This window comes from Pygoscelis adeliae, unplaced genomic scaffold, assembly GCF_000699105.1.
Source record: "Pygoscelis adeliae isolate BGI_AS28 unplaced genomic scaffold, ASM69910v1 Scaffold188, whole genome shotgun sequence".
NCBI lineage: Eukaryota > Metazoa > Chordata > Aves > Sphenisciformes > Spheniscidae > Pygoscelis > Pygoscelis adeliae.
The window spans coordinates 695642-721930 of NW_008825304.1; the positions used below are offsets into that span (position 1 = coordinate 695642).

Below are 26289 nucleotides of genomic sequence, written 5' to 3' on the forward strand. Positions count from 1 at the left end.
CACGGCCGCCGGCGGGCACGGCCGCCGGCTCTGCGGGCTTCCCGCTCAACCGGCGCTTCCACCCGAGAGCGTGGTCGCCGGGGCCGGCAGTTCTGGCGGCTAGCATTGCTCGGTTGTTTATCCCTCCAAAATGACCCGCGCTTGTCAGTGGCCACGCATGCAACATTTGCGTGGAACCGAACCAATATTTTCGTGTGCAAGAACCTGTGGAAATGTCCGACCTTCTCAGTCACGGCCTCGTCTGATACGTTTCTAGCGCTCACCGGAGGAAATTCCCCCCCGATGCCTAATTTACTAGCTGCTTTTAACTGACTTCTCAGAGAACCCCAGCTGCAATTTGAAAACCGGACCATTATTTCTTATTGAGGACAAGTGCCTTTTCTAGAAAATCTCGCGCTGCACATGTGTGCCCTCAGTTTGCTGTCATACTTCAACAGCTGATGTAGCTGCAAAAACCCAGCCCCGCCATCTGCATGTTTGCATAGCTGGAGCTCTGCATGTTGAAATAAACACGTTTGTGATTCTGCGAAAGGGTAAACATTCCCCGTGCCATCGCTCGGCTTTCAGCGACAGGCAAGAGCGCCCCGTGCAAGAGTCATGCATACATCAAGTGCAGTGTTGGGGTGACAATTTCAATACACAGGCTAAAAACATAGTCCCTGTCCCACCTGTAACTGGCTTTTCTATGCATACATTACTGAACTACTAGTGAACATTTCCGTAAATATTATCCCTAAATGCTTGAGACTGATTTCCAGTTTCTGTGGAAACTGTAACCAGAAATGTCTGGCTTCTGTCTATTTACACACACAGTTCTTAAACATCTCTTTCAAAGGTGTATTTTTCCCTCATTTTTACATTTCATTACTAGTTTATCTGCATGCTGAAGTGAGCTGGAATATGAGCAACAGGAAGCAAAAACAGTAGGTCTCTTGCTCCACATAGAAGTACAGCCAATCCCGAGGCATTTAAGATATATTCCATAAGTGCATGGTGCCTACTATGTATTTGGCAACGTGCCTAGAAGAACACCCACGGAAAACATATAAATGTTACGGTAAATATAGTTAAAATCGCCGTGAAGTAAATCCAAATGAAAATACAAAAAGTAAAGACAAATTTGCGTTCAGATGCAGATACCATCATCTATGTTCACGTAAGGAATTCTGACTTGTAGAGGTGCTTTCAGTCCGCTCAGTGAGACTATTTTTGTGTGTCAGGACTACTGCAACAAGAACAGGGTAGGGCAAGCGAGTCTTTAATTTGTAGGACACCAATTCCCCTTTCTCTAAAGTTGTTCACACTTACAGCATGTGAAATGTGGCCAAATGATGGAGAGAAAAACACTTCTCATCAGGCCTCCCATTCTGCACAGAATTTGTGTTCTTTTATAGATGTCTTCCAAGAGAATCTAAACTAAAACTGCACTGAGGCACTTTCTGTATCATGACAATAGGAGGAAAATTGCATCTAGCCCTTCTGGGAGGAGGCAGGGGTCGAGCATTTGTGTGGCTACAGCTGTGACATACGACAGCACGCCAGTTTGGGCCATGGAAATGGGTGGGCTACAGCCTACACAACGTCCCTTCCTTTTGTCACCCTGCCTCCATTTACAGTTGATTGTTTTCTGCAGTTAAAAACTCTGTGAGTGAGTACTTAAAAAGTACTGCCGTCGCACAGAATTCCATTGCGTTAAACACAAACAAAAGCAGCGTGAGGAGAGAGAGGGTGAATTGGTCCCAAGTAGTGGGGTTGGAAGTACCAAGATTGAGACTGCAAATTATGTTTGAGATCAGCCAGAAATTCATCAGGGGGTGGGGGAGGCAGTTCTTGGGGTTGTTGGAAGTCTGCAGTTAGCAGTTCTTTTCGTGGAGTGCAGTGGGCTTTGGATTTTGAGCAGGCAAAGTTACAGGCTACTTAGTCTACGGTACTAAGGCCAAAGCTGTATACAGCATTAGCAAACATTTTAATTTCATCCTTATTCAGGAAATCCACTTATCACTGAAAAAGCCAGTTGCTTTTACTCTTTCAGCTACAAAAGCCATTCCCTGTGGGTAGATGTTGAAAAATCTATTTCTTATAGGCTCAGCTGAGACAGGTTTAGGATGGCCTGTAGTGTATTCATATTAGGAAACATTAATTAAAAAAGGGCGTAACTGAACAAATAAGTCTCCAGATTCTGCTGGGTAGTTGTACTAAACTGCAAGTATAATGCAAAAATGCCGTGAAGGAAAACAAAGCAACTTAAGTTTTACTGGCAAATTTGAAAATATGCCCAAATAACGAAACTGAACGATATGCTGTACTTGATGACACACACACACACACACACACCCCGTGAGGTGTAAGATCTGCTCAGGTTTCCCAGAGGAAATAGCTAAACAGAAACGTAAAGCTTTAGGAGAAAGATGGGAGAAGAAACCAAAGTGAACACCACTAACAAATTACCTAAATAATAAAAGGCACTCGCCAGTCATTTTTCTTACCTGTTCCAACATCAGGATTTGGCGCAGTTCCTTCTTGAGATCAATAAACCGATCGTGATAGATGGCCATGGACCAAGGTTCCCTGAAGTAGCTGGTTAAAAAAGAAGAAATTTAGTTATCTTGTGAACCTCTCATTAACCACTAATAAAGTATTTACCTGCTTTTTTGCCTTTATAAATTACAGTTCTGGACCCATCATGATCGTTTGTTCATAAAATGCCTCCCCTAACAGCATGGTCAATCAATTCTTTTAATGGATGTTCCTGATGTACAGCCAGCTTCAGTAATTACATTTAAAGTGGCTTAATTCAGAGCTGTGGCAAGACCCAGTGAAGAATCCTGATTTTATCAGAATTTAAAAGCCTGAAGACCTGTAAAGAACGGTATCTCCATTATCTGTCCTCATTTGAGAAAAGCAGATTGCAGGATTAACTGAACTGCTGCATAAACAAATTAAATTTGTGTAGACAATGACACAAATGTTGTTCATCATTAAGGTTTCTGGATTAATAAAGGCCAGAAAAACAGGCCACCGCAGTGCTGCAATATGTTCTTTGCACTAGTACGCTGAAGCTAAATTGAACCTATTCTAGGAGGAAGCTCTTGTAACTTTTTCTTTCAGTGACAGCATTCACGACAGCATTCTTCTGTGAAAAAGGAGTAAAAGGATGGAGAGGACATGAGTCGATGTAGAACCTCAAGGCTGTAAATATAACTGGAGGCAGCTAGATTACAAAGCTGTGATTTATTTCTCTTTCCTCTATAATGAAAAATAATTTTTGCAGCTTCAGTGAGATGCTCTGTGTGCAATTCTTGTTAATGCTAACTGGAGTCAGGAGGTGCACCATGTTCATCCCGATAATGACTGAACAGATGTCAGCAGGGTCACCCAGGAAGTTTTAAGATGGGTGCCTTTGCACGGCTGCAACCGATGTTCTCATCTTTGGAACGGCAGCAGCATGCTCGGCATTGCTGTCAGGAGTACGCGTACGCTATCACTTGGTTCAGTTGCGTGGTCTTTAAATGAACATCTGGATAAAGCAACTTAAAAGGCACTACACAAGTTTAATAACTGACGTATCTGTCTACAGAAAATGTGCGGTTTCCTTTTTGCAGATTTTTTCATTAATGTCAAATGGCAAGATTTCCCCGCTCCCACTCTTTGAATTAAGCTTCAGCTCTCACTAATGCCCTGCGCAATTAATAACACTTTGTGCACATGGCAGAACTTTGCTGGTTTTTTTACATACCAACCCAACAAAAACCCCCCTCCCCCCTCCCAACGGGGCCCCTTCATCTGCATCTCTCTCTGTATTGCAGGCTGGCTGGGGCTGCCTCTCCTAGATCTGCACCGTGTCCAGCACAGTGGGGCTCTCTCCGATAGCATCAATAAATATTTATACTGTGAAAACATCTATTACGAATACTGCGTTCTTGCTGTGGTAAGTGCTGCCCAGCCTAGGAGTCTCTGGTAGCACATTACCACAACTGATACTACCTATTCATTTGGATATGAAATGTTAGAAAAGATGAGCCCAGCTTTAAGCATCTTTATTTAAGTAATTATATACCTATAACATGTGCAGAGAGGTAGAGGAGAACAGGATATTCCCCAAATATTTAAAAACCCTTCAATTTCAGAAGGAAAATCCCACCCAACATCTGGATAAAGCAACTTAAAAGGCACTATACAAGTTTAATAACTGACGTATCTGTCTACAGAAAATGTGCGCAGTTTCCTTTTTGCAGATTTTTTTCATTAATGTCAAATGGCAAGATTTCCCCGCTCCCACTCTTTGAATTAAGCTTCAGCTCTCACTAATGCCCTGCGCAATTAATAACACTTTGTGCACGTGGCAGAACTTTGCTGGTTTTTTACACACTCATCCCATCATAAGCTCTCTTCCCCCTTCCCACTGTGCCCCTTCATCTGCATCTCTCTCTGTATTGCAGGCTGGCTGGGGCTGCCTCTCCTAGATCTGCACCGTGTCCAGCACAGTGGGGCTCTCTCCGATAGCATCAATAAATATTTATACTGTGAAAACATCTATTACGAATACTGCGTTCTTGCTGTGGTAAGTGCTGCCCAGCCTAGGAGTCTCTGGTAGCACATTACCACAACTGATACTACCTATTCATTTGGATATGAAATGTTAGAAAAGATGAGCCCAGCTTTAAGCATCTTTATTTAAGTAATTATATACCTATAACATGTGCAGAGAGGTAGAGGAGAACAGGATATTCCCCAAATATTTAAAAACCCTTCAATTTCAGAAGGAAAATCCCACCCAACACAAACCTTTGACTCAATGTTGATATTAGATAGCAAAGCAGGGAAAAGGGGGGTGTTATACAAAAATACATTAAGATAATTAAAGACACTCTGTTTTCACTGATATGCCCTGCTAAAAGCCATGTTCCACTGGCCAAACATTTTGTTTTCAAGCTGGCATCTTAATTTCAATTCTAACCCTGATAAGGTGATTTCATCTCTTGATTGAGGCACACCTTCCAACTGCCTTACCTTGGTTAAGTTTTCCACCTACCTCGCTAAGATGTTGCATTAAATGATGTTTATAAAATGTTTCAGGGATGCTACGTACTACTGCTACTGTTACCAGCTCAGCCCATAACTGCATTTTTAACTGTTCCTGTCAACATTCACAGATTTGGAGCTCAAAACCTGAAATGTGTCACTCAGTTTGCAACATTTAATGCAAATAAAACGCCCTTTTTGGGGAATGGAGAATGTCTTATCTGTGTTTTATAGATAGGCTGCCAAGAGGAGCTACCAGTAAACAACGTTTACTCCCAGACTCCCTTTACTTCCCTTCACCTGAAGAAATGTAACCACCAAAGGCAATTTAAAGATATGCTTCACAGAAACAATTCACTTTCTTTGCTGGCTTTGCGTTTTTATCTATTTATCTTTTCAGTTAGAATCACCTTTCTAAAGAGGCACATGGTGTTTTTGAGAAAGCAGATCTACATATGGCTGCTAAAGGGAAGTTTAATAATGAAAAAACCCATTTGAAGCCAAACCAACAAGTTGACTTTCTGAGGCTCATTCTGAATTTTATTACCACTTCAGCAGCAGTCCCTAAGGGCAAGCTGTAGAAGGCTTGAAAGTATAATGCTCTTCAGTATACAAGATGAAGCTGGCATGCTACCAACAGAGGCTCAAAGGCTCCTCAACTATCATGAGAACGGCATCTGCCACATGTGTTTGCACCATTTAGTCTTTCATAACCTGCCAGAGTGATCAGGCTAAATATGTACAAGATGACAATGTTTGCCAGGAGCATAACGGGTTTTCAAACTTGGTCACTTCCTAACGGGGATCCCCTGCTGGCAGACTTTTGTATCGACAGAAGCTATCATAGGAAGGCATTTGTAACGAGATGGGATGAAATGGTCTCCTTTTGAAGACCATAAGTGACATCCTTTTTGTTGCTAGGAAGCTGGTCTCGCCTTTCATTGACAAACAATATTTAAAGTCTGTTCTGCCTCATTTGTGATGTGTAGCCTACATTAGATGAAAGGGAAGAAGGGGGAAAACATTTAGTGGCATTCTGTACAAAAGACATGGAATCCTTCCCTTTTCAAGAGATACAGCATTAAATAAAACGGACAAAGTTGGCCACTGCTAGCAAGCAAAAACAGAGTATGCATGCACATGGCTTTCCATCTGAGAGCTATCTGTATTTATTCTCCGTTTCATCTGCAACTACACACCACTTTCGGAGAACAAGGCTTCTGCCTCTGTGAAAGCTAATTCTGAAGCTGCCATATGTCCGCGGTGTGTCCTGGCACTCTAAAGCAGAGGCAGCGAGGACCCGACACTGACCTCTGGCGTGGTTTCTGCCATCTAAGTCAGGTATAACGGCACGAGATGTATCACTGACAGCAAGATGTTAAAGCCAGAAAATCTTAAAAATTGAATGAAAAACATTCAGAATAACACACTCTGTTTGTACAACAACAAAACAAAAAGCAAGATACAAAGTTAAAAAAAAAATCAGTAATTGAAGTTTTTATAAATAATTTTAAATCCCATGACAAGAAAGTAATGGTGGAAAGGTGAAGACCAGCTCTGTAGAGTGAGCTTATCTACTCTGGTAACCTAATCTTTTATCATTCACAAGCTTGGCGTAACTGTAATATTCATACAGATCAGTTTTATCACACCACTGCAATGTTTTCCAAACTTCTGCAAGGTGGGCTTCCCTTCATGAAAATGAAGCAAAGCAAGGCCCGAGTAATTTCCACTTATAAAGATGGGCTTCTGAGGACCATTGTTGATTTTGTCTTCATGCATTTTATATCGTGTGCTTTTCTTGGAAAATCTCAGCTGAAATCCTCTCCAAAAAAAAAGAAAATCACTGGTGGAAAGAGAAGCTGAAAGCAGTGATATGAATGTATCCAACGTGGCAAAAAAAACAGAAATCAATTTTTAAAAAAGGTTTGATTTTCTTACTCCTCTTAATGTGAAAGTAAATCTCATTATTACAGCCTGAAAAATAGTTGTTTTCTTTTTAATATGAGGATTGTAATATGTTTTTAATTACTTCCATTCCTTTTCTTGCTGCTTCCATGAGCCCGATGACAGCAGAGAGAACCGGTGCCACCACGGACAGGCCTGTGGGCACACCTTATGCACTGGGAATGCAGACCTGATGGCTCGTTAAACTACGTGGAATAATCCCTCCCTGCAGGTGAGCTTATCAAATTACCAGAGTGCATGTGCACGCTGAGACCGCGCTCTAGTGCAGAATCCAGTTAAGGGAATTTAAACTGCAGCCCTAAGCAGCAGGCACTCGCTGCTGCCTCGCCTGCGCTCCCGGTGACTTCTCTCTGCTGTGAGACTGGGACAAGGTGGGGGATTTTCAAAAGCTCAAAGGGCAGGTGATTCCCAGCAACCCATTCCTTGTGATGATGCCTTTGAAAAATCCCTCTGCAGACTACTGGCATGCTATTAACTATGGATTTTGAGGATGCTGTGTCTGTCGGTGTTCTTTTGCTACTGAAAGCTTTTATGGAAACAATAACAAAACCAAATTCGACTCCTTGCATCTCTGCTATCCCCACTCTTTCACCAACACACATAAACTTGGCGGAAACAACTAAGTACAGAAATGCAGATCTATGAAGTGGTTTGAAGCCGTTCACAACTTTTGTTAAATGTCTCTAAATAATCATTAATACAGATCTCTTGAAATCACATTCATTTCTTTACAAAGCAGTCTACAATTCACTAGTGACCTGCCTTATGTCCCATTAAACTCAGTGGGACTCTGACCAGAGTTGTATCTTCCATCATCCAACACTCTAAGCATATGCAGAGCAGCACACATTTTTTTGGTACACAATATAAGGCAGAGTCATTGATAAACTTAATCTCCTCTTAATCTGTAAGTAGCTTCCCACACTTAGAACACAGTGAATTTTCAAGCTGGATGTCCATTTTCTGGGTTTAAATTTCTTTTTTTAAGAAGAAATGTAATGCTTGAAATGCAAAACCTCCAGGCTGTATCAGCTACATCTGGAAGATACTCTATCAGTTCTCAAATACGCAGACCTCAGAATATTCAAAGTCATTCCTTAGCACGTTTGGATTCTTTAAACTTGATTGACTTTGGCAGTTTATGGAAGCTGAGTTTCTCATTGGTGCTTTTGGCGCACCATGGAAAAAGCTACCCAAATGCTGGTGTGCTTTTGCTGCAGTGTATCTCATTCCTTCTTGGTTTTGCCACTATCTAGTCAATAAGAAGAAAGCTGCTGCTATTACAAACACCATGAACCAAACCAGAAGGACAAACACTGATGAAATTGAAGCAGCTGGTCAGCTGACATGGGCTCAAGTATAATACAATTATGCCAGGAGTGCCTATGAGGAGCAGGGAATTCCACTTCCCGGGAGCGGGGAGAGGAAAGTACTGCGGTGGTTTGGGATGCAACACAATTTTAATTTCCAGGTCATTCCGACATTACTTCCCAAACACAGTTTGCAGATTAGCAAAAGTCTTTTCTCGAACACAGGTGCACCTAAGAAGAAATGTTCCATCTTGCCAGGAAAAGAGAAGATGCGTTGTTTTGGGGACAATATATGGATGTATTTAAGACTCTTAATTACAAAGATCTTGTGATTCCAGTAAAAGATATGGAGTATTTCCAGATACACCTTGCATAGCTGGACCAGGAATCATAAAGTGTAAATTTAAAGACAATATAAATAAAACCACTGAGCATTTCCTGCTAAATATCATCTGACCAATAATTTTGAAAGACAGCTTGTTTATGTAGGTAAAAAGCAAGACTAATTTGTGTAAAATCCCATAAAGCACCACCTGAAAGCATTGTTCTTAATCACAAGGAACATAAAATGTTCCCTGGTTTGCAATTTCTTACAATTCACTTACATGACCAAGTCCACAATGTCTTTTCTTTGGAAGACAACTAGTTTAAAACATGTGGTTTACAAAACCCTTTTTTCTGTAGCTGCAATAAGAAAACATAGTGCAGTGCAACTGATCTTGCCATTCTTGCTCAAGAAAAACGTCCGCTGAGTCCAGACCTCGTAGAGGACAATACTCATCCCACTGGGCCCAGTCCAAAACCTCACTGGGGCTACTGCAGAGACCTGCTGACTTCAGGGGGATGTGGGTCATGGTTTACACTATGTATTGCTTGCCAGCATCTTCACTTTGCAAATGCTGGTTATCTATCATGACTGATAAATCATTTCTGTTTTCTGCATTTTTAATATCCTGGAAACGTTATGTTAAAGTGCCATTACCTGGAGGCACCATCAGAAAGCAGATCTTAGCAATACTCGGTTCACGTTGAGATACTGCAGTCCTTTCCTGTTCTAAGTATCCTCGAGAGACATTCTCCATTATTTCAGCACTGGAATTTGGTAAAAGTTTAGATACTTTACTAGATAGTAGCAGTTACTGTGTAGCTGATTCTCACTGAACAGCTCTTTAAACTTTCTAAATTCTGTGCTCTTTAAAATTGATATAAAAACATTGCTATCTGCTCTTTTTATGAGGAAATTATGGCTGACCCTGAAATAAGGTTTATTGCATTTTTTCACATAGTACTATTTCACACGTAATGTATTATGAAAAACAATTAAAAGGATATTAAATCTGACGCACAAAATCAACAAATATGCCATGTGCAGTGGTATGATTGCTTTTCTGCAATTACTTGTTTATGAATTCAGAGTTCAATCATTCATAATGGTTTGCATAATTATTAACATGAATCAGCAAGGTTCGACTGCAAATTAATGTGGTAAGATTCAACTGACTAGCCTTTACTTACTAATTTGGACGTGGGGTTTCTTAGTAACATAGCTCTTCATTAGCAAGTTAGCTGCTCCTTAAAAACTACATTAATATATAGAAATCTAAAGCCACCTAGAAGGGTCTACCATTTTCATTGATTTGCCATGTAAGTACAGCTTTACCAGTGCACCTTGGGGTTAGCATTTAATTCTGGTAGCAAAAAAGCTGTTAGTGCTTTGATATCCCTTCATGTGTTCCTTTTTCCTTATCCTGTCTCTCTCTTCATAAAAAGCACACAAATTTTCCTCTAATTAGGCTGTAAAGTGTACTGAGTAGCATTAGTCCCTCTCAGCCACGCTCACTACCTGCCACATTTCCTTTCTGGTTTTTTTCATCCCTGCAGAAAATAAGTCTCACCGTCTGCATGATGAACAAAAGCCTAAGGTGGAATCCCTTAAATGTAATCACGGTGTGCTAATGGTATGAGATCCGGCAAATTCCAGACAGCAGTGCATTCTAGTATTTCTCTTAATGAACAGTCACTCCTCATTTTCGAAAATCTGGTTTAAAAACAGCTTTTCTATGTAGCATGCATTTCATGTTTAAATAATTGCTGATTATCCAGGCTATAAGTAATAACTTTATATCTTTACCTAATCCTTTTAAAAATAATACCAAAGACACCAAATGTTCTTCTTTTTCCTGATTTATTTGTTATATTGTGAGATTTATTAGAGTTGCATCAATAAACAGTCCAGTGTGGTGTTTCTGCTTAAACTCTCATTAAATGACACTGCTTAATACATCACTTTTAGCCTAATGTAAACAGTACTATGATGTGTGAATTGAACTTAAGTAGAAAAGATCTAAATGGTTACTTTAAAATAAGTAAATGTTGTTCATACCACTCAAAATATTTTTGAGCATTTAGCTTGTACAGCTAATACAAAAAATGTAATGTGAGCATAAATGACAGGGTTTGAAGAGAACAGCTAAGGAAACATCCAGTGATATCATTCACTTTTATAGTTTCTGGGTGGAATTTTCCAAAGCATCTTAGTGAAAGGGAGTTTGACTCCCTTCATGCATTTCTGTTGCATGTTTGGCAGCCTTGCGTCCTATTGCATATCAGTACCTCTTGCTGTTGAAGCTGTGCCGCTTTGTGTAGAGTATCCCTTACTTTTTTCAGGGCGATTAGCCTCTTGGACAGCAACACCCACCATGGCCAGGCTGCATGCAGGAGAAGGAGCACTAGCCTGTTTTCGTGTCACCTTGCTAACAGCAGTGAATACAGATCTTCTAACAGACATCTGGGGTGGATCACCACAGATCTATGCATGTGTATGTTGCTCGTTCCCTTCATATGTGAGCACTGAATCCTATCTGCTATTCTGGCACTGGGAAAAAAAATTCCTTTGTCACTACATTTCAACAAAATTCCCTGTACTTTTTGTCCCATGCACAGGTATTGCCAGAGTCATAACACACCCTCCCAACTCCTACTTGCCAAAGAGTCTCTGGTTAATGTCTGCCAATGGGGGCTTCTCTCTACGGAGCTGGCCCCTCATGTCACCAGTCCCCAAACTAACCTTTGCACATTGGTAGACATATAAACCACAACTCTGGAGATCCCCAAAGCTTGCAATGGAGATGAGGCACTCAGAGTGCCTCTGCATCTTGCTGCAAATAGCTTTGCTCCCATGCGATGAACAGTGGCAAGTTCATCCTCCTCATGGTGCTACTTGAGAGCACTATGCAGGGTAGACAAATTGTCAATGAGTAAGACAAGTCCTTAAAATGCTGGAAACCAAGTTATTAAAAAAAAAAAAGTAACAAAGTCTTTTTGAGCTCAGCTTGGATGAGTGTGCCTGTAAGGTTTCTCCACTAATCGTCCTTTAAAATACACGCTGCCTTCTTGGACTCCTTCACAGGACTGACCCTGTAACGTTCCTCAGCTCTTAGCTGGAAAGCCTACATATATATACAGCAAAATCTGAACGTCCAGCCGGTGTGCACCAGGATGGCTCTGTGATGCAAACTGAAGCGTAGTAAGTACTGATGACTAAAAGCGCATTTCTGGTAAGAACTAAATATAAACACAATATAAATAGAGCACTTAGTACTCTGTGTTATGTGTTATTCAAAACACTTTGATTGCTACACTATGCGTTAATCTATCAGCATGCTTTACAAATTGTTGAATACCAGAAGTGCTTAACATACAGCACCTTACTAACTTCAGCATTACGCAGAGTAAACTTGGTGAACAGGTACAAGAAGAAACTTGAGAAGGGGATGGCTGAGCAACACAACATTTCAGAGGGTGCCTTTCAGAAACTGATTGGCATAATGATGTTGCCTCTGACAGGACAGTACATCACTGTCAGCCCAAATCTGTGCCTTTTCTCCAGTGATGCTGCCTTTGCTGCACGCACTGTCATGCAGCAGTGGTACTCCTTTGCCTCATCATCAGTATGACTGCCACATTAATGTGATGCAACCAGCATCTTCTGTAGGTCATGACTGAAAACAAGTTCATTAATACAGTATTACAAAATCCCAAGTAAAAAACCACTCACACCTAATTTGATAAATAAGCTATTTAAGTATTTTAGAAACTAGTGGGTCAGATTTCTATGCATTATGTTAGTAGATTTGGTTTTCATTAATGCCAAATGAAGCCTACATGAACCACTTCTATCTCATATTAAAGGCATGATGCCAGTGAGCATCCATTTGGTTGCCAGGTATCAGGAGACCCCTCTAATTATCCATTTTGTACTTAAGATGCAGCAGAGGGAGATTCCACCGCTCTGTGGACACGTTCCATAACGTGGCAACTGCCTTACAGTTGCCTTCATCTCGGGAGAATACAAAAGAGTGTAACTGGCTGGTTACATTCCTCCTTTGTGAAGCAGTATGGAGCACTGATGACCAGTAACGAATCTATAAGCTTAAAAATAAAAGAAAAAAATATTTCTGAGCTCTCTCCCCACCCCCCTCTTTTATCTGCTGCTACAGCAATGGAAAGAATTTGAAGGCCTTCAAGTGAGCACCAGAGACCTCCGAGGGAAGGAGTGTGGTACAGGGGACACTTCATATGAAACCTACTGGAATTTGCTTTCTTTTTCCTTCAAGAGAAGTCTTCCCTGTTGGAAAGAGCCTCGCTCTTGGGTGCTCAAATTCCAGTTGCGCCTTTTTGAGATGCAACCTTATGAGAAATGAATAAAAGTTGCAGAAACTCCTTCCTGAAGTGGATTCCAAATCTAGGGAGTAATGCTGTTAAATTTCCAGGTGAAATAAAAGTTTTGTACACAAAATCCTCGGCTTTAGGATACTGTGTCTTTGGTTCCTATGGTTTTGCCTGCCCTGACATCGGACAACTGTATTGTAAGACCTCTCTGCTCAGGAACATAATGGCTGAAGGCCCAGATGGAGTGAATACACCTACCGTGGTGGCATGAGGCAGACGGAAGGGTGACCATTGCTGATGGCAATGGTGCCTTTTTCTTGTAGCACAATGACAAGTGAGGATGAGATTTTTCTTGGTCAGTAAATGTTGCCTGTCCAAGGCCCTGACAATTTGCCCAGCAGACCTTGGCATCCTATAAAACAGTCAGAGGGATGAAGTGCATCCCACTGTGGTGCAGTCAGAAGAGACAGCTGTCTGACTGGATGTGGTCATCTTCTGGCCTATCTCCTCAGCTGTTGTTTGCATAGGTAGAAACAAAAACATTAGCTCTTAAATTTGTGTTTAACTAAGTAATTAACTGAGCCCACTCAGACACTACTCTGAAGTAAGCTGGAATACCTAACACCTATGAGAATCGGGCCCAAATATGGCTGCAGAAGCTTAACTATAAGCAATTATTTTTGAAAAAGACTTAATATCTGTTGTTATCATGTTAATATCTGTATCACTGGGATCACAGCTAAGGCAGCTAGGCATTCTGAGGAGCATATATTTTAACTATGCAGTTGTAGAGTTGCACCAAGACCTCCTTTAAAAATGTCCATAGTACCTGTCTGCTAAAAAAGGAGAAAGGAAAAGTAACTTTAAAACTCTTTAGTTCCATCAGATACAGCATTGGCTGGTTTAACTATGAGAGCTAAAAGCATTGTTTCCCTGAAAAAAAAATTAATTCAAAAGCATTTGAGGCTTTCAGTGAGCTGTGAAAATACCGTAATATGGAGGAGGAGTATCTAACTCACTAAAAGCTTACACCCTCAAGTGCGCTAGTGCGTTTTGTAGCCAAGTGACTGTGGCAATATAGTCAGATGATTTTATGCTGGATTTTTCGGTGACCGCTTGCTAGGTTCATAAATTCATGAACTTAAAGTCTTAAAGGGCAGCAGTCTGAATACACATAATCAGTAGTAGTGTGACTGGGGCCATCAGACTGTTGGTCTTACAAATGTAGGGGCTGAGCGGCTTTCTTCCCTGGCATGAAACTAGGCTGGGACAGCAGCCGCTGGTAGACCCCTCTGACCTGCACGAGGGGTAGGGCCATGCATGCCCACCACCCTGCTTAGCTTCCTCCACAAAGTACATTTACTGTAGGGGGAAGGGAGGAGGTGAGAGAAGTGATTTCAATCTTTCATGTGGTTGTGGGTCAAGTCCTGCAGCTTTTAATCATGTTGAACTCATACTGAAATCAATGGAACTTTCTTTCAGCAAAAGGAAATGCTATTTATCTCATTATTACCATTAGTTGCCGTTTCATGCGCACAACCGGAAGGGGTTATTTCTTCAAGTTAGCTGAATCTTGAGGGCCTGTTGTTAATGCTAATTTGAAAATGGCACTGGCACATTATGGTCAGGAAATCCGGTATCATGGGGTTAACTTTCAGCCCTTATACCGAACGCAAATCAGTGAGGAAATTCATTGCTAGGTGCAGTCTCTAATTATTTAAAAGATAATTTGCATGCTACACAGAAATAAATTAGCTCCCAGGTGACAGCTGTTCCACTGTGTCCATTCCTGGAACTAGATGCCACGCTGGGAAATCTAAATGCAGACCAAAAGATTAAAACATTGTACTTTCTTGCCTCATAGGAAGGCCCTCCCCAAAATAGAGACATAAAGAAGGGAGGAGGGGAATGAATGTTTCAAACCAGCAAGTTTAGAAGCTTAACCTAACAAACCACAACATTCTCACGGTCTACATTTTCTTTTCACTAAGGGCGCTTCACATCTTGCTAGAAGATACTGCAAGTGGATGTAAGTGTAATGTGTACTAGTTTAAAAGGATTTTTTTCAAAGTCAAAGAGAGAAATTCAGTCCTCACATCAGGTTTGCATTCACACAGTCACGTGAGATCATTACAGACCATGTGAACACCACTCAAAACAGTTTTTCTTCTTTTTATCACACATAGAAATCAACGAATGCATTTTCATATTCCTCGCCAAAAGACGACCAGACACCGCTTTTTATCTACATAAAAGCCTCAAGACAATCTTCATCTCACAAGAGATGCTAAAACATTTTTCATTTTAATGGTTTTCTAATAGATAGTCTTCTCATGGCTAGGTTTTAACACTGTATATTGTTGTATATTGTACATATATATATTTACATTGTATATAACATTGTATTATGTGGATGTATATATATTGTATATATGATATTTTATATTATGAGACTACATTATATTGCCAGCCTTTTTCCACTGCTCTACATCCTCCTGAAAGAAGCAATTCCCTGTGCCAGTTTGCTTTGTGCTAGGACTGTTACAAGGAGATTACAGGCAGTTTGCTTCCTCTTCTCACCATCTCTTCCTTTTCTCACTAGTCCTTTCACTCTGCCTTGGCTGACTGCAAAGGGCTTTCCTTTACTGCAGTGGGTTGCTCTGCTGTCTCCCACCTGTTAAACTAGCTAGAGAATCTATTCTCCTCATAGTACAGACATTTGTAACAGAAATATCAAGACTGATACGAATGGAAATGTATGTGTGTGTGCGTGCATGTATGTGAAAGCACCGGAAGAAACAAGCCAGCAAGGATTAAAGAACAGCATTATGTTAATTGCTACAGAGCAACACATGTGATTTCATTCAAATGACCGAATAGCAAGAAGAGAAGGAACAAACCTATGTAAAGATAAGGTATAAAGATGATGAAAAACAGGACTGGAGGCAATAAAATAACCAGATAAGAAAAACCTGGCAACTGTAATTCAGGAATTTTGCCACAGGCTAATGAGAGGTGAGATAAAATAATGAGGCAAAAGATCCCAGACAACGTCCACATCTAAAGGCTGTAAAAGACCAAGTCCAAAATTAGTTCATTATCACTAATTAAGAAAGGCTCAGGAGATGTGATGAGGACCTGATAAGCGGTGTCCCTCTGTATGGCACACTAGTGATCCTGGCCAGACCACCCGGACACGCAGGTGTCATGGTGCCTGTGAGTAACGTGGATGTGAGAGGACCCTGACCTTGCACAACTTCAGATCCTGGTAAGCAAAGACCAGTTAAAATACAAGCAGTCTTGCAGGAGCTCATGACTCTCCCAGTGAGCGTATATGCTGCCATCAGATAAAGCTGCCCTTCTTACTCTTACAGTGCTGGCTGGCCTGACTCATCCTATTAACAAATCATCACTGGGTTCTTCATCTCTCTTGAGATTTTTAAAATCTCTGTGGATGTTTAGAACGTGATCTTACTTGTAATCCCCCGACCAGCTTGTGCACTGTGTGGGGATCCTATCACGATCATGAGAGCAAGGGAGGCTAACACATTCTTAATTTCTCTCATGAAGAAACAAGCTGTCCGTTCAGAAAGTTAATGTCTCACCTCTTCAAAATCTGTGTGTGTAGCTATCGAGAGTGCAGGTAAGTGCAGCTGCACTGAGGTCCTTGGGCTGGGCTACATGCCCAACATGCAGCAACAGAGAGAAAGGGAACAAATGCTGGTTTTGTCAAGGTCAGGAAAATATTGCTACCTGTGTTGCAGGCAGAAATCCCAAAGCAAGATAATTTATTTTTCCAGATGTTGATACTGGTGTGAAACTTGCTAGTACATATAACAACTGACACTGTAACCGCATCTGGGCAAACAAAGGCGTAATTGTGGTTCATAGAAAAGATTAGGTCACAGCTGTGTTTGCATATTGTAACACCATGAAAAAGACTGATGATACCTTGCCACAACCTGAATATTGAGCTGCTTCCAGTGCTCAAAATGTATTAGCTGATCTGCATCAGCTGTGACAAGGAAAGAAAATTATCTGTTGTCTTAGCCCATATCTCATACAGTTGTGTCATCCTCCTTCAGTTTCTACTTAACACCTATTGACAATATACTGTTTATGTGAACTTTACATTTGCTGTGTGCCATTCCTCTTGTAAAACAAGACCAACATTTTCTATAAATCAAAATCAATCCCTGTAGCAGCAATAATTCACAAGTTTCACACTCCTCTCAGCAGAGGCATACAAAGGTCTCCTGAAGTGAAATTTGTAAAGAAGCATTTTTGTCCAATAAACTTTTAAACCTCACAGTTGAAGTTTGGGTTCATCCTGTCTTTCAGTACAAGATGAGAAGGAAAAAATGAGGAGCTAGACTCTAATATTTACAATGAGGAGAGAGTGCAGGAAGAGGACTGCAAAACACATCAGAAGACTTGTGAGAGCCGTACATCCAGTCCCAGTGAAGCCCTGAGTCCTTTTCAGTGGACTTCACCCTTTGAGACAGCAGCTGATACCACTATTCTCAAAATACGGCATACAAACCAATCTTTTGTCATTAATTGAAGGGCTTGCCTGGATCCCCCCTCCTCCCTGATTTCAGCAGACATTCTCATTTCTCTGTCCTTAGCAGCGTACAATGCCTTATCCATATTCTGGTGAAGCTTTTTGACACTGAACCAGCAGAAGTACAAAAGCTAGAGAAAGAGGTATGGGAATTCAGAGGCTCTTAAGTCCCTGTCTCAAGATAGGAGGTGCTTCATTTCTAGAGATTTTTTTGAACCAGTAGATTGCTATTATCATGCAAAGTTTCTTTTGGACCACAGCACATCCTTTACAGCAAACTTTTACAAACTGTTACCTAAATAACATTGTTTTATCTGAAAATTTTGCTACCATTTATGCCTTTCTTCAAATCAGTTATAAATATAACAAAATCCGACCTGGAGACTTTCAAGGCACCACTGTCGGCTTTGTATCATGATAAAAATTTACCATTTGTTCCTGTGCTTGGCTTTCTGTCTGCAAACCAGCTTACGTAATGCGGTACTTCACTTCTCTATCTGTGACAATTTAGGTTCCCAAGCCACCACTTGTGCAGGATTTTTAAAAATGAAAATCAAAATAAGATGTATCAGCAAGTTCTTCTTTACCTCCTGTTTCAATTACGTGCTCAAAGAATTCTACCCCATGAATGAAATTCAAGGCTGGGGTTTTTGTTTGTTTGTTTTAAATCAAGCTTGGCCTCTAAAGCACTTGTTTTCACTGAGGCATAAGGAATAAAACAAGTTTGAGTTTTTAGGCCAGGTAATTTTTTAAGATACAAAATTCTGGAGAAGTAGCAGAAGATTAAAGACACGGTAGATCGCATTTTTTCAGATATTCCTCTCTCCATAATAACTTCTTCAATTAAGTTTGCATTTCCAAAAGCAATGAAAAATTCTCTCAGAGGAGATGGCACACAAATATTGGCTAAAAATAGCCAGGCTCTTTAGTCTCTCCCACCACTTGAGAAAACCTCAGTCCTTGCCTTGGAACACCTAGTCCCCAGGACTGCCCTGTGCTTGCTTGGGCACAGCGGGCAGAGCGGAGCACCTCAGAAAATCTGCAAGACCTGTTTCACTGCTGCAAAGTGCAGTGGAGGGAGAAGCCCTGCAAGTTGGATGGGGAACCTCCACTAAATATGCAGAGTCCTGACATAGCCTCCAGATATAAAACTAAGTTAAAATAACTCCCCTACACAGAGAACACAGTCTAGAGGATAAACTTTAGGGTTTGTTTTATCATCAGATAAGCAGGCAAGTTGTTGAGTGTGACTATCATCATGAGTGATTTAAAATCTCCCTAGAAACCTTTGGCTTAAAAATTTGATTCAAAGTGAAAAAAATACTTTTAAAAGTGACTTCTGAATATGAACCTTCAGTAAAAAAGGATTGTTCAGGTTCAGCTTAATGAGTTAAGCCCACTGAATATTCTAAGCAAAAGTCATAAAGATACTGAAATGCTCTTTCAGATGAAAGATGGTCAAATAAACCACCGCTCCTTCTCTAAATAAATCTCAGACACGCAGCTCTTTCCAGGAAGGTCAGAAAGTCTTCAGGGCTTGCATTACCACTGATAATTTTGCCAAATAATGGAAAATATTTTTTTTAAAAAAATCTATCTTTTGTTCTAAGGGAAAACAGCCAGAAGATAAACCGTAATAAAACAAAACTAAAATTCTGCCAGAGTGTAGATTTTATGCACAATGTTGAGTTTATCTTACCTGTAAAGATCTGTAATCTGCCCTTCATTCCAGCGATAATAAAGATCATTAAGAAGACGCTCATGCTGTCCATACAAGCAAATGTAGTTGGAGACAGGAAAGGGTTCCTTTGAAAAGCAGGTGATGCTATCTACCATACTATATTTGTTGATATGCATCCTGAAGTAATTCCCACGTCTTGCCTCTCCAGTTATAATCTCCATACCCTGGAACAGAAAATGTAAGGAAAGCTGTGGAGATGGAACGAACGCCTGACTTGGCATACGTACAAGATCAGCTAGCGTTTCCTAGCTGATATTTACCATTTCTTAAAATCCACAACCCTTTTTTTTAAAATCAAGAATTCCTGGTAACATGATTTATACAAGGCGCTTTGGTATGGTTTGGACACAAAGATTTTCTGTGTGGTTTAGACCTTGATTAACTGCACACAAAACTATGCAGCATATGACTGCACGTGCAGCATGGGCTTTGGTTGCCCAATCCTGAGTGCCATTTGAGACACCTAAGGGTATCTGGCCCATCTGAACTAGGCTGGCAGTTATGACACAGGATCCATGGGAGACCTGTGACCTCCTGGAGCAGCAGCTGGAGGTCAGGAGGGATGCCCTGGGGCATCCCAAACAACACTAGATGCCTCTGTTTAGGCAACTGAATTGAAATCTATTCATCCTTATTTATTATACAGAGTCCATATTATTGCATACACACGGCATATCATAATTTACTATAGGATACCATCCTGATGAATGAAGAACACACTAGTATACTTTTATTCTCTCTCCAGATTTATAACTACACGTATATATTTTTATATATGTATATACAAACAGCATATGTGCAGAGTCCAAATTTGTGGCACATTGTAGAAGCTATACAATTGTAGGCAGAAGGCTGATACTACCACATTAATCAGTTACGAGCAAACTTGAATGTTACAACTCAAAGATTTATCACATACCAATTAAGCATTTTTGGCTTTGTGTAGACGTTTTCCAGTAGTCGGAGGTGTGATGTGTTGGAACAGCCTTCCAACGAGGAAAGAGATACCAAGAAGGATCCTGTTCAGTTCTAAAACAACCTTCTAAATTTTATAAATGGCACTATGTACTAGATGGTTGCCTGCAACTGCAGGAGGCTGGGCTTGATCTCTTAGGACACTTCCTTCAGGCTTTTCCTTTTAGACTTTTAAATGACGAATTACTATTGCCTTAATATATATACACACACACACACAAACACATACGCATATATATATATATGATTTAGAATTGCTTTCAGTGACTCTCTCTTGCTAATTTGAACAGAGGCTGCCAAGTGTTGCTAACACCAACTCTACTATCAATAAAAGAATAATAATGTTGGATGTTGATGCTCAAACTGTAGCATTTAGTTTCAGCTAGTTAAATCAATCACTTAATAAAAGAAAAATGTAAAAATTTGTTTCAAACCTCACATTACAGTGGGATGATCAAATAGCTTGAAGCTGTTTTTTAAAGCTGTATTCATGTTCCAGTTTTATATATTTCTAAAACCTGTTGCTAGGCTACAGTAACCTTTGTTACTTCCACATCTCTCAGCTAATACATTTCACTAGCTTCTCTTACTTCTTTCTTAGGAAATTCTTTTAGGATTTACATGAAGTTTCTGGAGTGGCTTTAAAGATGTTCCCTTTTCAGACAGCAGGTAATCAAAGCTGCAGCAAAAGAATTCTAATCATGTTCTAGCAATTTGGAGTGACAAAACCAATTTTCCTCTCTCTAATAGTCCTTTCTGCTTCCTAGTACATGCTGCTTTGGACAGCTCATCCTGCATCTGCAAAGCTGGAAAACAAAGGTGAGCCATGCTTTGATTCCTGCCCCCAAAAGCATGGATTCCTTTTTAAGAAAAATAATATCTTTCTGTAGACCAGTGCTGTCTGAGTTTTAAAATCATCACTGAAGTAGTCTTTTAAAAGCCACTCTCTACATCAACTACAAGAATGAGCTTGATGCAGAAATCCCTGAGGAAAACGTATAATCTGTATGAAAATCTGTATGAAACCGGAGCTTGCCTAGGTGGATGGTCCTCTCTGGCTTTAAAATACATGAATCTAGTCCTTTTCTTGTTTCACAAGTCATGTTCTCCAGTAAGAGAAGCGTCTCCATGTTTGTATCATGGGACAATCTCCTATGTAGCCCAACCATGTGAAGTGCTTCCCTCTTTCCTGTTCAAAGACGACTTTCATGGTTGCAGCACTAGCTATTTTCTAGCAGTGAAGTATGGAGCATCCCTTCCAGAATATATTCTTTTCCTACTAGTCTAGAAAATCAACTGAATTTCACTGATAGACTATGAAGTTTTATCATCTGTATGCATTTATAGCACCTTATTCTAGGGAGGAAAGAGGTTAAGCGCTAAGGCTGAAAGCATATTTTAGTGAAATCCAGCTAATACTATCCTATGTCCTCTTTTATAGAAATCGTGCATCTTTTGAGAAAGCCAAATATCAGAAAGTATGGAAACGGACATCTAAGAGGTTCAGTTAGTTATATAATTCATACTTTTTCACCAGCTGTACCTGATTTATACTATGCACCCAGGCTTAGCTGACTGGATTTGTTCTTATGCAAATCTGATGACAAATACCACCACTACCTTGATGTGCTGTGTATTAAATATGCGCTAGGAACTTCAAAAGCAACATATTCCATATGACTGAGAAAATGGCTTTTCTCTCTCTACAGAATCAAGCAAAAAGAAAGCCATTCTGAAAAAGAGGGTACTGAGGAAAAGCCAACATGATAACCTCCCAACCTGTGCTGAGACAAATGGCTCAGGAACCAGGCACAGTGCTGAGCCACCAACTCTGGAAAAAAGGGTCAAGGAGTTGAGTTGTGGTGCCCCATTAGGGAGCTATTTGAACCCAAAGTGCTACAAATAGTCATGAAGAGTTCAGGGCATTAGGGCTTGACAAGTATTTCCTGCCTTCACGGACTAAAAACCCCTTTGGTTTCGGTTGATTCCATGGCAAAGGAATTAAGAACTGAAGTAAAGAAGTTAATCAGATAATCTTATCTGTATGTATTCCACATTTACAATATGACAGTGAATTTACATTAAAATAAATTAAATATTTTCAAATAATCATAGAGATTTGTTTTTATGTGGTCTGTTCCATTCCAGAGTTTACTGATAAGCCCCAGCTCCGGAAGGTCTCTAAATACATACTTAAACCCATGCTTACTCAAGATATTTTTTAACATGCATGGTACTTATGCATGTACCTGTGCTATCCTAAATAAGAACATCTTTCCAAATGGAGGGCAAAACAAAGAAAAGTTAAATAATGTAACTTACGTGATCACACAGTGCACGTTCTAAGTCCAGGCGGATGGGGATTTCTGGTTTGGAAATATGCAAGTAATTATAACCTCCAGGAAGAACACCTCCTGTCATAAATGAAAATATGAGGTTTATTAAATCATAAACAAAGAAGAAAATAAAGTATTTGTTTGCCCTCCTCCCATACTCTTTTTGTTTGTTTGTTTACTAAATGGCTCTAAAAAAGAAAACAAGGAACTTATTTTGTTTTGATGGACTTCATGTTATAAACTTTTTTTTGGTACTCTTATACATCTTGGTGCAGTAGCCACACGTTAAAAAGTTCTGATTATAGTTTTATTGATCTTGAACTTGGAATAAAGACACTGAGTTTCACTGGAAACACTCCATATTTACTGCAATATAAATGAAAGCACAACTTGGTCCATTATTAGCAAAAATCTACAGCGTAAGCTTTTACTGCAACTCACCTCTTTACACTGACTATATAAGGAGCTTTGAGAACTTTGCTGCCATTAGGTGGCATCTTAGGTGAGATGGACCTACCCTTATTATATAACAGCAAAAATACCAAAAAGGGTATGAAAGTATGACAGAAATCCATTTTGACATACCTTTAATTTTACACCCTTTGTACTTGGGGATGAGTCTATCTGTGCCTTCTGGTGGCTTAGAAAAAAGCTTACGGGTTGGATCAAAGAGATTCAGCATAGATGCAGCAAGCTCAAAGCCAATCTCTTTTGAATTGAAGTTGCTGTGTGTCCATTCATCTACATAGTATCTCCTGGAGTACTTTGTTAAAGGACCTGCAGCCCTGATACTGACATCATTAGTACGGAATTCGGTATCGATCACAAGTCTTCCATCAAAAACAAGGCAAGCATCATTAATTGCCTTAAAGGTTTCATAATCCACTGCCCTGTAGGCAAAACTAAAAAATGCCTAAAAAAGAGATATAAATAAGTGTAGGTTATTATACATTAGTTACTGGCTAATTTCATAAATCAAAACCTACAGTTCGTTCCTAATGTTACTGATTTTAAAAAACAAGAACATGAAATAAAGTATGATTTTACATACAGAGATAAATCCTTCTGATCCAGTATTTACAGCTACTAAAATTAAACCAAAGACAGTAGAGGGGAGAATTACTGAACTAGACTCATCTACTTCTGGTTATTAGATGACTAAATATCAAATAGCCTGAGTGGATGTGCCTATTTTGTGTGTTGGTTTTCTTCTTTCAAATGCTCAAGCCAAACTGAAAAACTAAGTAATAGAAAAGTACAATTTACTTTGCATTTTAGCAGGATAACTGTATATTACAGATGTTTCTCCAACTGTTGTTCCTAACTGTTTACCAAACTATGTTACTATGGCTACCAGCACAGGAGCATTCAATGAAATGGAAAGATAGGAAATTCAACTTATTCAGAGGAAATATCATCCTCATTCAAACTGCAGTGGCAGAATTAAAGCCAGTAGAAGCTGTGGAGACCAAGACATTTGTGAGAGGTATAAAAGGACTGAATATTTACATGAAAAGGAAAGCATTCAGATTTATTATACTTGATAGTGACGCAGATTTTGGAAAGCATATCCAAACTTTGTCAGGACTGAAACACATCTCTAGCTATTCCAGATCTGGATAATACTTGCTTTAGGAGGCAGACTAATCTGTACCTCCTTAGTGCTTAGGGACTACTGCCCCTGCAGTGGCTGGGGCTGGCCACTCTCAAGAGACAGGGCACAGGTCCAGGTGGACGTCAGATCCATCTAGATCATCCAGGTCAGCCCAGAGGAGGCTGTGTCTGTAAGTAAAGTACTTGGTACATTTGGCAGTCAGTTACTGAATCTGGTAATGAGCACAGCAGATTCCTATTCACTATGTTTTGGTTTACGGGACTGAAAAAAGATGTGACTTCCATTCTTTGAAAACACTGCCTGTGCTGTCCTACTCCTTACAGAACTGGCCCTGAGGTAGGGATTTATCTTGGGACGAGCATCTACTGAAGCCATGAGCTCATCTTCCCCCCAGGAAGATTTCAAGGGCATTGAAAGAAAATCACCCTAAATCCTTAAATTCCTCCTCTAAGTCTCAAAGAAAAAAGCCAGTGATAATTCCCTTCTTTTGTCTTCTTGTGGCACCTGCATAGCTTTTCTCCTGGGACATGAGGAAGCAGATCAGACCTCATCTCCTCAAAATAGGAGCTGAGGCAGCACCACCACGACAAGCACTACAAAGCAGGTGGTGCTGGAAGCGGCCACCGATTCGTCCTACACATTAGGCATCGGTGTGGAACAGATGTGCACACAGCATGTCATACAAAATGTGCTGGATGCCTGAAGAGCCGCTTTGAAATACAGCGCAGCGCGAGAGCAAGGACTGCAGGGTCCCGCCACAGCCCTCGCCTTTTGTCTGCCTGCTCCGCACAGACTCCGCGCATTGATTAGCAGAGAGGAGCTTTCAAACTGATTTAGAATCACGCACATCTGACATTTCTCTTGATGTGTGTTTTATTTGGTTTTCTACATTGCCTAAAAGTGACTTTAAAGAGGCAAAAGCCCGTCTGAAATCTGGAACCAAAAGTGCGCTCACTAAGAACAAAAGTGCCTATTCAGATGAAGCTAAGAGAGGAGCTGGGGAAGGTAAAACCCGCATCACCTGGAGGTGTCTCAGTTCTGAAACACGAGAAATGAGGAGCACGTAAGTGAGACTGGGTCACTCCAGCTTGGAACCGGGGGGCACACGCACAGAACAGTCCCTGCCCCACACTCTCACCTCCGTCAGAGTGCCACAGACAGCAGAAATGGGAGGAGCTACAACTACGCGCAGCATCTTCATAGTTGCCTCTTACAAAGGATAAACTGAAAGCTGGCAGAACAAAGGTCCCAAAAATAGCGTAAAACAAGAGGGCACACTGGACATTGAGGGTTAAAAGTAATAAGAATGACAAGGTTGAGAGATGTTTTAAACAAGATCATGGTCTGCAAAGGGTACAGATGAAGACTGATGTCTCATTGCTACAATACAGTTTGTGAAGCTCCAGAGCCTTTATAAAGAGCTTTCCCCTTCATCAGTACTCTCACTTTTTAAAATGATTAGGCGACAAGTTGAATGTTGCTACCCACCATACATTACAGAAATATTACTGTACAGGCAGAGGAAAGGGTGAAAAGTTATCAGACAAGCATGCGTTATCTTGCTGCCTTCATCTTGAACAGCTCGAGACATAGCTCCGTCAGGGCAAACCAGCATCCCTTAGTGTCAGCAGCCTCAGGGAGGACACGGTTGTGACCTGGGTAAAAGGTATTACCCGGTTATATCACCAAAGAGCTTTCCTGAGGACTAAGGGCAAGCATCAGATGCTCACGACCGGCTGGATGAGCCAGCCGGAAGAAAAGGCACAGGAGAGGGAAGCAAAGGGAGCTGCAAATTTTAGCAACAGTGGTACGGCAGAGATGCGGCAGCAGAGGAGCCAGAACCTCTGAGCTTGTTCGTATATAAAAGAAGTAATGAACTATGCACAGTTAGGGGAATTTTAACCATCTAGTAGATCCAAAAATCAGGGAAGCTCTGCCCATGAGAGCAAGGGGACCACACAGCCCCACGTCCTGCCGGCTGACAGGCAGGACAGTGTCACCAGAGGGGAGGGGACGGCTGCAACCTCCAGGCTGGGAGCCATCTGTCAGCCTGGGAGGGGAGGGAGGGAGGCTGCCGCTTTAGGGGA

The 26289-nt window shown here is 40.7% G+C and overlaps 1 protein-coding gene across 1 annotated transcript in view; it reads right to left on the reverse strand.

Moving 5' to 3' along the window:
• Positions 1–1388: 1388 nt before the first annotated feature.
• Positions 1389–26289, reverse strand: part of CFAP61 (cilia and flagella associated protein 61) — a 108550-nt gene continuing 83649 nt past the window's right edge. The window contains 7 exon segments of the mRNA XM_009330133.1: positions 1389–1478; positions 1480–1509; positions 1511–1627; positions 2487–2577; positions 19235–19440; positions 22574–22665; positions 23173–23500. Of these exon segments, the coding sequence (XP_009328408.1) occupies positions 1389–1478; positions 1480–1509; positions 1511–1627; positions 2487–2577; positions 19235–19440; positions 22574–22665; positions 23173–23500 (954 nt within the window).